Raw genomic sequence first — 16239 nt, forward strand, 5'->3', positions numbered from 1 at the left:
CCAGCCCACCTGTGGGGCAGCATGTTTGAAAGCTGACCCCGACTGCCTGCTCAGGACCAGGCAGCAGAGTTTCCACTCTTCCCGACCATTTCCTTCCCAACTGCCTTTAACCCCTGCTGGGTTACAGAAATCAACATCACATTCCTATTTGCAGCAGCTATTAAGAGAGCTCCCCAGCTGAGCACAGCCTGATGGTAGATTCAGCCCCCCACATAACAAAAAGTTTTTCCCCATCCTTTCCTGCCCAAGCTCAGCAGACAAGAGGCAGGGCTGTGAAACCCACGCACAGCCCCAGCCCTGCAGAGAGCATCCCTCAATCCCAGCCACATCTGGCCACAGCCAAACACTGAAATATGGCATGCACAGCAGCCTCCCGTGGCTGTCATCACCTTGGCATGAAATGCCCCAAAAGCAGCACCATCCCCGATGGCATCTTGCCTAGTGAGTGCCCGCGCCGCCCCTACGCTCACCCAGCTTGATGTCCCCGTCCTGGGTGAGGAGCACGTTGCCTGCCTTCAGGTCCCGGTGGATGATCTTCTTGCTGTGGAGGTAGTGGAGAGCTTCCAGCATCTGGCGGCAAATCACTTGGATCTGGGGCTCGGTCAGGCCCCGGTCCAGCTCTGTTGGGAGAGGCAGGGGGGTTAAATGGGACGGGGAGCTGGGCTGGGCTCCACCTGAGCAGCAGCGGGGCATGGGCTAGCCAGCAGACCGTTTAAAAACTGCTGTCCGTGTGTCAAAGCAGCGGGAGACCAATGCAAATCAGCTCATTAGGGTGATTTATTCTCAAAGCCAGCGCTGGCAGCTTGGAGCTGCTGGTGCACGGCTCCCTCCCAGGGATGCGCGGCCAAGCCGCCCGGTCCAGGAGCAGCGGATGGTGGGGACGGGAGGCAAGCGAGCCCATGGGGGGCTGCAGCATGGTGGGGTCCAAACAAGTTTGGGGACACATTCCCCTGTGTCCCTCTCTGTTTCTGGAGCTCATGGGGACACACAACCACTGGCACAAATGTCCTGCTGAGCTCTGCCTGGCCACCTTCACCACCTGAGGCCAATTTCCAAAGCAACGGCTCCGCCACCCAGCAAACCTCCAGATGGTGAGCATTGGCCGAGCCCTCCTCCCTCCCTCTGCGAGCCCTTGGCAGGGCATGTACACCCTGTCTGGTGGCCAAATGTGCTGCAGAGCGTGCCAAAACCAGAACAAGCCTCAGCTGACTCCAGCCACCTGAGCTGGGGTGGGGGCTGATGGATGGGCCCAGCAGGTGGGTAACCTTGTGGTAACTCAGATAATGCAGCCCCCAGCTCGTGCTGTCCCTCGCCTGGGAGGTGATGGCACTCACCCAGGCCCAGCTCACAGCTCCCCAAGCGCCCTTCTCCCACCCCACCTCCCAGGTCCTCCAGGAACTGACTGCCATGGCTCCAGGAAAGTGCCGAGGGGATTTTGGTGTCCCACGGGACAGGGCACCCTGCTCAGGTTTTCCAGGGAGCATTGTTTCCTCCAGCACTTCAGCACAGGCACTTTTACTTGCAGTGATCTGAACCCATCGCTAAGAAGTTCCCTAAATGAGGCACACGTTGTAGGGGCTGGATCAAAAACAATAAATTTGGGTCCAGCTTCAGTTTTCTTGGAAATAAAGAGAAATTGAAGCCTTAGGAAATATCTGAGGCCTGAAAGGGAATAACCCCTGGAGACACGGCTCTGGCCCAGGGGCTTTGCACAAGTGGGAGCCAGGAGCTGTGCTGCCCTCCAGGAGGCAACGTCACCTCCCCGTCACCTCCCCATCACCTCCCCGTGTCCCCACGGCCCGGGGGTGGCTTTGGGGCGCACCCACCCACTCCCAGTCCCAGCGGTTCTACGTGGAAGGGAGGAGTTAAAAACGGGAAGATTCCTGGAACTACTGCAAACTGCAGTTTGTTTGGATGCTTGGGCTGTTTCCCCAGATGACCGATACCATACGGAGCAGTCAGCAAGGGGATCCTGAGGGAATCACCACCATGGGTGCCCAGATTCAGAGCTTCAGCCACAGTACCCTCCCCAGGGAGCTGTGGGAACAGGATCCCGAGCACCCTCAAGCCAATAAATATTAAAAACCTCCTTCCCCCTTCAGTCAGACTCTCCTTTCTCCCGCATGCTTTATGATCTGCTGATCCCAGCAGCATTTAAATCACAAAAGGACATCAAAAATAGCTCAGGAAACACCCAGGGGATGCCACACCTTGTGCTCCAGGTAAGAAAATATGCAAACTCATGGGAGAGAAACAGTAGCTGGAGAGGCTGAGCTGTCTGCTGCCTTCAGGTTAAACCTGGAAGCACGCCCAAAGCTGGGTGTTCGTGGGGATCACCCTGAGCACGGAGCAGGACCCGGGCACGGGGCTGGGAGCAGCAGGGACGGCACGGAGCGCGGCACTCACCCAGCATGGTGGCATCCACCGCCCCTCCCGGGCAAAACTCGATCATGATCTGGGAAAACAAAGACAGAGGAATTACAGTCAGGGCTGGGTGTCACCAGCAAAAACCCGCCGGGTAGGGACGAGGAAACGAAAGCATTCATTTTGCCACTTCCCCGCGTGGCAAAGCTGCCCCTTCACACCGCGCAGACCTCAACGCCTTCCTCGTGCCTCCCCGGGGGCACATCCCCAGCACCAGCCATCACCCCAGCCCCGGAGCCTGATCCTGCACAGCACCCAGCTGGGAGAAGCTGCCCGCAGCACCCCGGGGAGCACAGCACCCCGCAGCCCCAGCGGCACCGCCTGGCCTTGCTGCCCTACCTGGAGGCCCATCTGGAGCAGCCGCCCCCAGCTCCGCTCTCCGCGTTTGTTTACATCTTTTTTGATAGCATTTTGGAGCGAGGGCTGCTCCAGAGACGCGTGTTGGCCTTGCCAACAGGATGAGATAGCTGTCATAGCTGGGAGCTGACGTGGCTAGGAGGAATCAGGCAGGATTTTGCTTGGTGAATAAGAGATGGGGAGGGCTGCTTGGGTCTGTTTTTTGTTGTTTGTTTGTTTGTTTTGTTGCTTTCCCCTCCCATTACTCAGTAGTTCATTGCTCTCTTGACTTTGAGCAATTTGAGGGAAAAATATGTCAATAAAGAGGTCGAGTACATTGGCCGGATTGTTGCTGTTTGTCTCCCAGGGACACGAGCGGAGCCCTGCCAGTCTCCCATGTTCGCCTGCCTGTCCCCACTTTTTCCCCGGCTACCAGCACCTTCAACAGACCACGGCATGAAGCACTCAAGAGCATCAGCTCTTTGCAGGCACCCTTAGGCACTCGGGATGCAGGTCCCAGGGGGCTGAGTCCCTTGGTGTGAGGCTCAGGACACAGCCCTATGAGGGGTGCAGCCCCCCAGCCCTCACGTCGCCAGTGCACAGGCTTGCCAACAGCACACACCCATGTCCCCTGCCTCTGTGCAATTCAGCCGGATCTTTCCTCGGGGACAGCTCGGTGCTGACCCCAGATGGGGTCGCTCAGATAAGCAAAGGAAACAATTCAAAGAGCCCGGGGTTAAGAGGGACAAGAGACACTTCACAGCCTAATGCCCCGACAAGCTGTTCTGTTCCTCATGGCAGCGACTCGGGGCGACATACCGGAGAGGTGAAATGCCAGAGGTCGCCGTGAGGACGAGGACTGAACGCAGCGAAGGAGATGTTTACCAGCACAGCTCCCTGAGCCGAAACTGCCCTTCGAGGGGAGGTCACGTAACTCAGCCCTGCTCCATCCGAGCTCTGCACCAGTGGCTGGGGGAGGAGGTCCGAGCTCCCTCTTTCCCATAGCCTCATCCTGCTGCAACAGGCGAGCCACAGCCCAGCCCTTCATCCCATGGTTCCTACACGTGGACACGGGATATGTATTTTCCTGACACGGACTGTGGTGGAAGACTTTGTTCTGGAGAAGGGGCAGCAGCAGGATCCGGCGCTCCCTGCCGGGATGCAGCACACCTCCAAGGGTGCCACGAGAATCGGCCCCGGTCCAGAAGTGAGAGGGGAGGCGATGCCGAGAGGGGAGCTGCAGGCAGGTTGGGCAGCGTTGCACAAGCACTGGTGGAGGAAGCCGAGAAGAACAACCAGAGGCCAGGAGCGGGGAAGCGTTTGGAGCAGCTGGGGGAACAGGCAGATGGAGAGAAGCAACTGGGAATAGGTTTAAGCTATTTGAAAACCAGGAGAACAAATCTGCACTGACTCAGAGCTGAGCACAAGTCTGGCAGGGAGGAAGCCAGCAGAGCCCTCACGGTAACAGGCGATGTTGTTACCGCACTTTTTCCAGCTTGAGTTTGTACCTCGCATCAGCACGTCACCAGCAAGGGCGAGAACTGCCTCCTGCCACTGCCTGTGTGCTGTGGTCCCCACCCAAACGCAGCACAGACCTGATCCCCTGTAAGTGCAAGCATCACCTCTCTGCACTGCCTGTCTAGCCTAAAACCTGCCCGTGCAAATTATCCTGCCTCATCTCTGAGCCACAGCTGCAGCTTTACTCATCCCGCGGAAGTGATCCCTTCCTGCTCCTCAGGAATCACCTGCCTGAGGGGCAGTCCCTCGGTTCAAGCAGCAGCCTCCCTGAGTTCAACCAGTAGAGGAGACCTGAGGAGAAGCTCTTCCACACTACCAGGCTCAGCTCTTGAATATCAGCAGTCCCAAAATGTAAGGCAACCCAGTGCAAATCAGCTGCTAACGCAGCACCCAGGTGACTCGGGTACTTGCAAATGCTCACAGCTCTTCGTGAGTCCCAGCTAATCCTTGGCACTCCCCAAATCTCTCCTTCTGCAGATCCTCCAGCTTGCACCTTTACTTATTTTGGGGGAAACAGGGTGCAGACAGCTCGGTGACAGCCCAGCAGGGTGGGTGCTGGGGTCTCCTGCCCCAAGGCACAGGTGCCAGCACAGTGGGAGGGGGGCTCTGGACACAGAGGCTGAGCTTCTCTGTGGGGAAGGGCTGAGCATGCCAGGCCCCGCTCTGGATCCACGTGGGCTGCATTTCATCTCCGTTGAGCTTCGTTCTGGTTCGCAGTCTGGCGATGAGAATATTAGGGAAATCAGTACCTCTGAAACAGCATGAGTTTGTGCAGGCACAGCGGGCTGCAAGCCAGGCACTGGGAATATGGAAAATATGGGAAATTTAAAAATATGCATTTTCAACAAGGGCAGAGATGCCAAAGAATAATTACGGGTGTGGCTAGATAGTCTGAACATCCAAAAAAACCTAACGGGCTCGTTTCAGCCCAGAAATCCTGATTTAAATAAATCCAGCTCCTAATCCTATAGTTCACACACACAAACCTTCCTTTTAGGAGCAGGGACAGTTCAAAAGCAGCTTTACCTTCGAACCAGGTAGGGGCACAGGTATCAGCCACACGCAGCCTTCTCTGCATGCAGGCAGGGGGCTGCAGGAGGCTGCAGAGGTGCTTGCCCTGCTGGGAAAAGGCAGGGGAGCAGTCAGGGGGGACCTGACACCCCAGGGTGGGCACCTCGCTGCTCGGGCTGCAACGAGGAACAAGCACAAGGTAAAAAAGAGCTGTTGGCAAGAGCCTGTGCAATGAAGAGATGGACCCGAGGGCTGGGGCTACGGGTTAATGCTTCACTTAGGGCTGTTTTTGTGTTCCTTGATTCATGGGCAGACTACACCTTTTTTTATGTGCCTCCAAGGCACGGCTGGATCAGCCCTCCCTCGTGGCAGTGCTGATCTTGGTGCTGCCCTTTGCCTCTCAGCCCCGTGCTCAGCTGCCCTCATCCTTCTCCCCACGATGGGTGAGACGCGGGGACAGACAGGGCTTGCTGCAGAGCCCCAGCACCACCACACAGCACACACCTGGCCCCAAATGTGCTCCTGCAGTCCTGTGAGCCACAGATTGGAGGCCCGTGGGGTCTCAGCCCTGGTGCAGACACCCTAACAGCAGCTCCTTCCAACTAACAGGAGCTGGGTGTGCAGCCCCATGGCCAAGGAGCTGGCCGAGAGGGGCTGAGCGCCAGCTGCGGGGTCTCCAGCTAGCAGCCTGGGGCAAACATCCTGTTTGTAATGACTTCCTCCATGCAAGAAATCCAGGGACTTCCTCAGCCCGCCCGCTGCACCCGCTCTGGAGGGGAAGCAGCAGCTAGCAGCAGCTCTCCCCCCTGCCTCCGCACCAAATTTATAGGTGAAAATAACACCCCAGAAGTGCATTTATAAGCCCAAAGGCGGTTGCAACCACATATCACAGGCATGTGCAGATATTATTCATCGTTAGCACCTGCCACTGAAGAAAAACAACGCCCGGCTGCCTTTCCACACAGCCAGAGCCCAGCAGAGCTCAGCTCTGAGAGCACGGCCAAGAAACCCGCCCGGTGTGCAGCTCAGCAGGGACACACGAGCTGCACGCGCAGGAACAGATTTGGGCACCCAGTGTGCAGACACAGGAAGGAGCCTGCCCTCCCGAACCCCTGTACCACAGTCCGAGCATTGGGTCCAGGGGTCACGGTGTTCCCTAGAAGGATAAGCAGGTGTGTGTTTGTATGAAAACACAATGCCTTAAATTTATTGCTCCTAGAGATGCAGGGGCTCACGGTGCACCTGAGCAAAGGGACACTGAGTGTTTTGAACAAGCAAGATGGGAATTTGGAGGTCAAAACTGCAGATCCCACGCTGTGGCAGGACGTTCCCTGCAGCCTTCTCCTGGGGTTAGGTGGCAGGGGGACAGCAGCCCGGAGAATAAACATGCTGGGGATGGATCAGAGCCCTTTGCAGCTTTGGATCAAAGTGCAAATGGCATCTCCTGCGGAGGCACTGCTGTCCCCGTGGGTAGGACAAGGAGCTGGCACGCTCCTCCCAGGACAGGCTCTGCCCTGGGTGTGTCTGAACTCGTGGAACTTTCTATGACATGACAAAGAGTGAGAAAAGTTTATCTCGAAGGGTATTTCGCCAAACACTGAGTGGTTGCCCGGGGTGGGACAGCTGATGTCCCTGAACTTTTACTGGGGTTTGCAGCTGAGGCCTGATTAAGAGGACACACCCTCAGCCAAGCTCCTTACTCATCTAATTGGCATGTCAGAGGGCAAAGGCCCATGAACTGTTCCCTCTGGAACAGTGGACTGGAGAAATGCCTCTTCTAGTCACAAAAAAAAGGGAAAAAAAAAAAAAAATCAGCTGGGAAAGCTGGAGGCAGCTCTTCTCTGGCAGCAGTGGCCCGTGGGCAGCCAGGCTTTTCCCAGCAGCACACCAGGCTGTGCAGGGAGGCCACCAGGTCCTGCTGGGATAGACAACAGCACATTCACCCCCAATACACCAGGGGCTCTTGTTGTGGCATGGCTTTTGCAGTTGCACATTGCTTTATTACTCCAGAGCACGGCAGCCACCTCCCTTCACACTGCGCCCCGTGCATCAGCAGGCACAGGAGGTTTTCTGTGTCCCCAGGATCCCTCTGCCCCCAGACCTATGCTGACACTGCTTTAAAACTGAACTACTTCAGCAATTTCCTCTGCAATCTGCAGGAAAGGGCTCCATTTGGTTTGTGTGGCTGGCTGCCTGCTGCTGGGGAGAAGGCAACGAGCAGCAGCATCCTGTGCCATGCGCTGCCACTCATGTACTGTGGTGGCTCTGCCCTCCTGCATGGCCACCAGCTCGCCTGCCTTGTACTGTTGCAGAAGGATCAGGTGAATAAGAAACATGCACATGGCAGAGTAAACTGCACTCTGTTTATAGACCGAGACACTAAAGCAAAATGCTTTTCAGGTTGCCACATTGCCAGCGATCGCGCCCTTTCCACATTCCCTTTCTCCAGGATGCTGAGCGGGCACAAGGCTCCCACAGGGATGCTGTAGCTCACGGTCTTTTCCATCTCTGCTTTCTCAGGGTTTCCTTGTGTCTGTCCACCCTGCCCTGCCTGCTGGCAGGGATTGGCACGAGGATGGAGCCAACAGGCATGGGTAACGGCACGCAGCAGACCTCGGCGCAGGCAGCGCCTTCCTGGCATCGCCCACCCGCTTCCAGGAAAAGCAGAAGAAAAGGCAAACAGCAGAGGGTGGGGGCAGAGCGAGTCAGAAGAAATCTTTCACATTCAGCAGAAACACAACAAAAGGGAAACAAAGAGAGAAAGAAAGAAAGAGCCTGAGCAAGTCAGAGGCCCCAGCTGCCTCCAGGCTCTCGTGGTGCAGAGGAGCTGAGCAGCCTGGCATAAAGGAGGGGTGTGGAGGAGGGTGCAGAGCAGATAAGAGGGGTTGCCACTGAGAGAACCCCAACAACCTGGGGCACTGCTCCCCTTCTTTCCTCCCATATACCCAGGTGATGGACTCAGCTTCCATGCTCACGCAGGAGGTGTGGGGCTGCACAGCCCAGCTCAGCCCCACAACCACCCCCTGCTCGTGCTGGGTCCATCTGTCCTGGGAGGCATGGATGGGAAGGAAGGAGCAAGACACCCCACGACACAGATTTCCACAAAGCTACTTTTCAGCCTGCAGCAAGAGAGCAGACCCCTCTCCTCTGTGCGGGGACTGCCCAGAAAGGGAAGTCCGTGACCTCTTCCTGCAGCAGGGTAGGCAGTCCCAAGCAGCACCACCTCGGGTAAAAACCGCAAGGCCTGTGCCACCGCCCGAGCTGAGGCAAAACGCTGCCTCGAGCAACTTGCCTCTGCAGCTGCAGAGCCTTTCCCCCCTCGCTGCCAGTCCCTGCAGCTATCCACGCAGCAGGACACAGGCTGGGGACGTGCACGGGGTCGGTCCCCCCTGCAGAGCCCCCAGCCCTGCTCCGAGGGGCAGCCGGCCAAGGGCTGTGCTGGAACCGCAAAGGCTTCAGCCCCGAAACCCGGCACCGCCCTTCCGCCACCAGCAAGGGTGTCGCAGCCTCCGGCGCCTTCCTCCCCCTTCTCCAACCCTGCTCTGCACAGCAAACACGCGGCCGAGCCCTCATCCCACCCTGCTGCGCTTGGGGAGCCCACCTGGGGAGCACAGTGCCCCTCTGTGAGCCGCCCCAACCCACCAAAAACATTTCCTGGCCTCGGCGCAGGACAGAGCCTCCCTTCAGCACGGGGGTGACCGGCTTTCCCAGAGGCTCCCTGTGGAGCCAGCCCTGGCACCGTTTCACCCTTGACAAAGGATGACTCTCCTGGCGTTGGAGGTGTCGGGGCAGGGGCAGGAGGGACGGAGGAAGCTGTCTAGACCTCCCCGTCTGCGACGAGGATCGGGGAGCAGCAGCACGGCGGTCGCTCCTTGCAGACGTGGGGCGCGGGTGAGACAGGCTCTTCCCCAGCCCCGCGGGAATGGGGGGAAGCAGAGGGCCCAGACGGTCCCCAGGGTTTTTGGTCTCGGCTCAAAGGCAGGGATGGAGCAATCCTGAAAAGCATCCTCCTGCAGCCCTCAGGGCTGTTTCCAGAAGAGCGGAAGGTTTCCTCCTCTGTTCCTTTGACAGTGGGTTCTGAATTCCAGCTTCCTGAGCCATTAGTTTTTTTTTTTTTTTGATAACAAAGTCACCCAGGAGCTTGCTGAAGCTGGCATCCTACACTGCCACTCAGCCCTATAACACATAGCATGGAAAATAAGGGACAGAGATACAACAGCTAGCTGCATTCTCAAACCCTGCTCATTTGAGAGGTCTCTGGCAGGGTCAGGAGCATCTGGATGGGGACCAAGATCTGCACAAAACACGTGGAGAGGACACCCCTGGTCCAGACACGATGGCTGCAGCAAATACAAGGTGGAACAAGGAGAACACTGATGGCTATTTGCCCCAAAGCCACCCAGGCAACTGAGAGATATGAACCTCAGGAAGGCACAGCTGATCCTGTCCCCTGGGCTGACCGGCTGAGCCCGTCCTCATGGCCCCAGAGAAAGCTTAGGGTGACCGCACACCTCCAAGTGCTGAGAACAGATCTCGAGCTGTGACCAAAACAAATCCCACAGGACAGAGCAGCTCTCCATCGATGGAGAGAACAAAGCGATATATTTAGGCACAGAAACCACATTTAGCCACAGTCAAAGGTCGTGTCCTTTGCTCTGTCTGGTTGACATCTGACCCAAGTTCTGGTGGTTAACTCTGAAGCTGTGCTGCTCTGCAGGCTGGGAGAGGGATGGGAGCAGTGACTCCAGTCCAGCCTCCCCAAAATGGCTGTGGATACACAGCAGAGCCCCGTGCACACAGCCTGCCTCTCCCCATCACACAGGGGCAGGTGCTATTTTTGAACATTTTTTGGTCCCATCTACTCTCTCCTCCAAGTCAAGGGTCATGCTGCTTGGTGAAAACTCATTTACAAGCACACTGAGCACCCAACACACTATCACAGACCTCCTCCATCCAAAACCCAGGGCTTGAGCCTCCATCACACAGCAGAGCAAGGAGGCAGCTCACAGCCCCATGCTCGTGACTTCCTTCTGCCCCTCCTGCCCAAGCCTTTTCACCCAGCATGTGCCAAACGGCTGGAGGGAAGAGAGGAATGGAGCACAGCGGGGCTACCTGTGAGCCATCGCTCACCAGCCCCAGGCAAACGAGCACTCACAGAGCCCCAGCACCCGCTGAGCCCCCCTCAGCCCCAGCATCCGCTGGTTCTGCCATCGAACAATACAGAAACCCTCATTGCTACCACAGAGAACAAATGTCAACAGCTTGCCTGACACGGCAAGTATGCTGTAGGTGGAAGTGAAATAATTAGATCTCTGTAAGAGAGCGTTCCGAGCTTGCCAATTTTCCTTATAGACAAGGATACCATTCAGAGACTTTAAATATAATAAACCTTTTTATTTCCCCTCTCTCCTTCTTCTGAACAAAATAACTTAGAGTAAAATATTAAAAATATTTGGAATAAAAAAGGTCTGTCTCCATAACCAGCGAGGGAAAGATGCAGGGCACAAGGAAACCCATGTCCCGGGGAATTTCGGAACAGCAATGCGTTATCGAGAGCAAAGCCAGGGTGCTCCGCATGCTCCTCTTGAAACACAGAGCTTTCTGGTGAACACAGGGAGACTGGGGGTGAATTCTTTCACATCTAAATCACTCCAAGATGACCAAATATTTCCTTGAACTAATTCCCCCCGGCTGGCAGAAATATTGCTATTCCTACTGTAATTTTGGTGGAGCAAGTGAGAACCCTTTTAGGCTAACCACGTGGTTTTGACACTGCAAAGAGCATCCTTCCCCTTGCTAGAAATGCACAGAGCTTGCTTTTTTTTTTTTTTTTTTATACTTTTGATAAGGGTGATAACCAATCCCACTGAATTCACTTATCCTGACTTTCCTAACCAGTGTCCCAGAGGGATGAGGATCCAGGAATAGTGGTGGGCAAGAAACATGGGCAATGAGGTGGCAGCTGGACACCGAGTGCTGCGGGAAGGGTGAAGTGTGCTGCACAAGGGTCTTTACGAGCAATGCCTGCAGGGATGAGGGGCTCATCCAGCAAGCTATGCATGAGGCTGAGCAGCTCCCAGCACCACGCCTGGCTGCCCCACGGAGCAGGGAGCAAGGCCGGTGCTCTCCCTTGCTATAGGAACCAGAGGCAATGGCTCTCTGCCCAGGCACAGGGGGTATGGGATCCCCCTTCTCTCACCAGGTTAATCAGTGTTTTGAGGCCACTCAGCTCACCAAGAGCATTTATCTCTGAACGGGCAGCTTTATGCACAAAATTGTTTAAAATATAAATAGCTAAGAAGCAAACGGGCTTCTTCAGTGGGACGATGCAGTGATCTCAATTGCCCCAAGGCCATGCCGTCACCTGAGATAGATGATGCCTTCCAGGAGGGCAGAGCTCACCGTGAGAGGTGGAGTTTGACCCGGGACAAGCCTCAGGAACAGCCAGCAGTGCCAGCGCCAGGCTGCCTGTCCGTGAGGACACCTCTCTCAAGGAGGGGCAAAGGACTTGACTTGTCAGGTTTTCCACTCTTGCCTGACCTCTCCCTACAAGCAATTTTTCATTCAGCTCATCCCCAGAAGGTGCTTCCATCCATCGCAGAGGATGAGAATATCGCTACTTAACTGTTCCAGTGAGGGCTTTGAAGGCAACGAAAACCACCCCAGGCCATGAGGTCTGCGGAGTGACATCCCTCCCTCCCAGATGAAAACTTTCAGGCTATATCTGAAGGAATAAAAAAGAAACCAACCTCTAAAACTGCAGCCTATCACTCGTTCAAGGGCATAGCTGGGCTTCAAGGTACTGCCGGCTATACACAGGTAGCTCATAAATATTCATTTACATGCAAACATAGTTCCTTAGCATTTCCCTTGGTAAGCCAGCCCAGTGGGATTGTGGCTCATCGAGATTAATTTCTAAACAAAGTTTTAAAAAAGCTTTGAAAGCGAATTTGCCTATAGGCTTGTTGTCTGCCACTTTCTTTTCATAAATCTATGGCCTCATGGTTATAACCCCGGAGTGGGGTGCAGCACACAGGACTTATTCCCAGGTACCATTTACCTGCTGGGTAAATTTTAGGCAAATTCTTGTCTGTGCCTCAGCTCTCCCTTTTAATAACTGGGATAATGACACTTAGTCTCTTTTATAAAAGCGTTCTGCAGCATATATATGACAAGGGTATGTAATCACAAGGCATTATGAGAGCTTCAATAACCTTTTCTTGCAACGTTATCCTCTATAGAGGATGATACACAAAGGCTCCTTTTCTAGTTTATGTTGTCATGTTGCTACCTGTAGAAGCACTCTTGAACTTGGCTTTGCTATGGTAATTCGCCTGCTGCATAAATCATTTCTGGTGCTTGATCAGAATCGCTCCATGGCAATCCCTGCTTCAAGAGAAGGCCCCAGTTCTACCCAAGATTTCACAGAATTGCCAGGAGCCCAAAAGCTTTGCTCACATTCACAAGATGGAGCAGAGATTTTGTCCCCACCGCCATGCAAGGCGCTGCCTGGCTTTACAGCAGCAAGGAGGACAGGAGAAAACGTAGAGCTCCACGGCTTTAGAAAATGCAGCAAAAAACCTGGATAAGGGAGAGGCAGAGGTCAGCCTTCCTGCTTTGCAGGAGGGTGGCAGGGAGGGAGGATTTACCCCCAGACACCCACCTGCTGAGTCCCGGCTGCTGAAGACACAGCTCAAGCAACAACATCTGCACGCATCTTCTCCTTGCCTATCCATCCCCTGCAGAAGTTACAGGGACTGTTTTGCAGCCAAAACTGGCATGAATTTAAGTTTCTGTTGCTGGGGAAAAGGAGGAGGAGGAAGGGAAGCCTTGTTCTTGTAAGAGGCTGGCTAGGTACTTAAAAAAGCTCCCAGTTCTGGCATTGCTTTGTGTTTCTGCAGTGAGATGCGACCTGATCGGCACAGACACAGCGTCGTGGCAGTCGCGACGAGCACGACAGCAGAGCTGTGCTGCTCTCAAACAGGTGGCTGTGCTGCTCCCAAACACCACACAGGGTTTGGCTCTTGCAAACTGCAAGCGACTGTCCGAGCACTTTCGGGGAGGAAGCTCGGTACAATGCTTCAAGAGCGTGAGGCCAAGCAGGAAGGGCCAGTTTGGACTGCAAAGCTCCTGCCAAGTGAAACTGTAAAGGCACACAAAGAGCTCTCGGAGCACACAGGGACTGACAGCTGAAGCCCAGAGCCCTGTTCTGCTATGGCAATCCCGTGCTGGGGTCCTCTGCCTGCACCCAGCCATGGCTCCAGCCACTCACCCTGCGAGACATTCCCGCAAGTTGTAATCACCTCCTCTTGTTAATAAAAATCTTAAGGAGCCCGACAGAGTTATCAGCTTTTTTTGTTTGTTTGTTTTACAGAAAAAGTATTTCAACTCCAGAGAATTAAAAGCTGTGGATGCTTTACATAGCCCAGCAGTCTAGTGCATGGGATAATGAACATTTCTTTATGATACAGGATTTTCAAGAATGCCCAAGTCTCCCGTCAACATCCATATCAAAGGGGTGGCAATCCAAAAAGTCCCCAGCTAAACAGGTCAGGGCCTGCCCACAGAAAATGCAAAATGCTTTTGTAAGGGAGGTACAAAGACTAGCTACAAAGCTGGTCTATCTGCAAGCTGTACGAGTTGCATACCCACACAGCGGGCCAGCGAGAAGAAACTCTAAGCTGATTAAATTAACCATCCCCAAAACGCTCTGGCAAGGCAGGGTTACCTGCATGGTACAGTGATTTTTGCTTTGATCTCCAGGAAACATCTGTTTATTCAGAAGTCCATTTGCTATAGCAACCATGGTTTATAGAAAAGGAGTGGGGGGAAGAAAGAATTCCCTAGTGCTTCTCTGGCAAAGCTGTACAGCCGCTAGAGGAGTGGCGTTAAACACCTAGGGCCAGACAGCAGTCTGAGTAATTCCTGCAGCACCCTGCAGACTCGGTGCTGGAGCATCTCGACAGGCTGTGCAGCAGGGATGCTGATGTGGGTAGGGACAGGAGGGTGTCCCAGGAGCAGAGATCTCCCGCGGGAGTGCCAGAACTCCTCAGTCCAAATGAGGCTCTCCTTCCCGTCTCTTATCGCTCCTCTGGCTGCAAGAGGAAGCACTCGGAAGCAGCAGAGATACCCAGAAGCAGATCAAAAGGCCCTCCTTTCCTCTGAGGTCCCAGTCTTTTTGTGTTTTGGAAAGGAAAAAAAAAAAAAAAACACAAAGAAACCCTAAGTCACAAGAGGGACACGGCACGCGAGGTCTGCTGTTTTTCTTTCCCATGCACTAAATGCTATCAGCACAAACTCAGCACCATTGATTCCAGGAGTTCAAAACCCATAACTTAGTCCCATTCCTCAATTGCAAAATAGCTTTAAAAAGTTGCACATATGCTGTGTGAGGGGTATTGCCTTTGTGTTTCAAAGTCCTACATCTCCCTTCACAAAAAAAAAAAAAAAAAAAAAAAAAAAGCAAAAATGTGGCCCAGCCACAAGGGCTAAACCAGACTTTTTTTTTTTTTTTTAATAGCTCAAGATTCTCAGCTTTCATTTGGTGCCCCTATTTCCAGCAGCTGGGATTTATGCAAAAGAACATCAAATGCCACAGGGCTTATAATAAAAATAAAAGAAAAATCATGAGAGCTCCCAGCACTGCAGTTTTGCAAGCCTCACTGGGCTGTTTTTAACCAGCACAAGGCTGCTTAGCCTCTGCCACAAGCAAAGAGCAGAAGATGGGGAAGGAATGGAACGAGACAGCAACCCCTGGCTGAGGACACTGCATCTCTGCAAAGGATTTATATGCTAAGGAATTTCATGCTGCATGTTGTCATGTCACCAATTTTATTCTTGGGGACTCACTGGGGTCCTCCAAGCCCAGCCTGTGCTTCCCAGTGGGCTTCGGCTGTGTTTTGGGTGAGAACTGGGGCTCTCCTCCCTCAGCATGGTGTGGATCAGGTATGAAAGCCAGAGCAATTTGCTGCTTGCATTTCGGTGCTATGTACTTAAAGAAAGCTGCTCCAGGACACACCACTTCCCTTTGCACAGAGGACTTTTGCTCCATCAATATTGCACGTCCCCTTCTGGCTCCCCAGCGGGCACCCCGCCTCGCAGCGAGGAGCCCCTGCAGCAGCAGCCACTGAAGGCCAGGTGTCCTCTCACATTTTCCTTGTTACTTCAAGAGCCAGGGAACAGCCAACAGACTGATTTAGCAAGAGCCCCTCTCAGCACTGTCAGCTGAGAGCGCTTGTGGCACAGACCAAGCCATAAATTATTTAGAGTCCAAGTGCTCCTCCAGCCATCCGGGAGGCAGGGCACGTCTGCTCCCCTTGCATGGCTGTGCAATGGCTCCTGCCCCTTCCTCGCTTTGAAAATCACTTTTCCACACCAGGCAGCGAGCACAAGCAAACCAGAGAGCACGGCCCTGCTCGAGAAGCGTGCCCCCAGCCCGAGCCACAGGTCCACGAAGCCACCTTGCAGTCCATTTGCAAATGGAGCAGGAAACAACTGGCCAAAACGACAGCACAGGCAGAAATTGGGATGGGATGGGGGAGGCTAGACAAGGCAAGACAGAATTTATGTCCCCTGCAATGCCAGTGACCGAGAAGCAGAAGCCTTTGAGGGTCGGGACAACCTGGTAGTGACTAGAAGCCTTCCAGCAGGGTAACAGCCTGGCTTATTTACTTCCCTCAGAGCCAGTAAAACACTAGAGCATTAATAAGAACAGCCTGAGCAATGAAATGCAAATGCCACTCAAATAATTAAATAAAGAGGACGATCCTCTCCCCAAAACAATGGACGGGGCTGTAACGCCTGCCCTCACGGGAGAGCCTCATACAGGAGGCTCTTGTTCCATTAGCTTCAAAGAGGCAGTTTAATTTTAGTAGGTCGGCGAGCATATGACATTACAAAGCACTTCTCAGACAAAAGCAGAGCAGAGGAGATCTGCAATCCATTTTCCCT

At 54.2% G+C, this 16239-nt stretch overlaps 1 protein-coding gene across 1 annotated transcript in view; it reads right to left on the minus strand.

Annotated features, from left to right (window-relative positions):
• The window catches only part of STK10 (serine/threonine kinase 10), a 47981-nt gene that overhangs the window by 18608 nt on the left and 13134 nt on the right, over nt 1–16239 (minus strand). Inside the window, exons 3-4 of the mRNA XM_084535730.1 lie at nt 2407–2455; nt 471–620 (exon numbers count right to left, since the gene is read on the minus strand). Coding sequence (XP_084391856.1) covers nt 471–620; nt 2407–2455 — 199 coding nt within the window. The remainder of the gene's footprint in view (nt 1–470; nt 621–2406; nt 2456–16239) is intronic.

This window comes from Aythya ferina, assembly GCF_964211825.1.
Source record: "Aythya ferina genome assembly, chromosome: 14".
NCBI classification, from domain to species: Eukaryota; Metazoa; Chordata; class Aves; order Anseriformes; family Anatidae; genus Aythya; species Aythya ferina.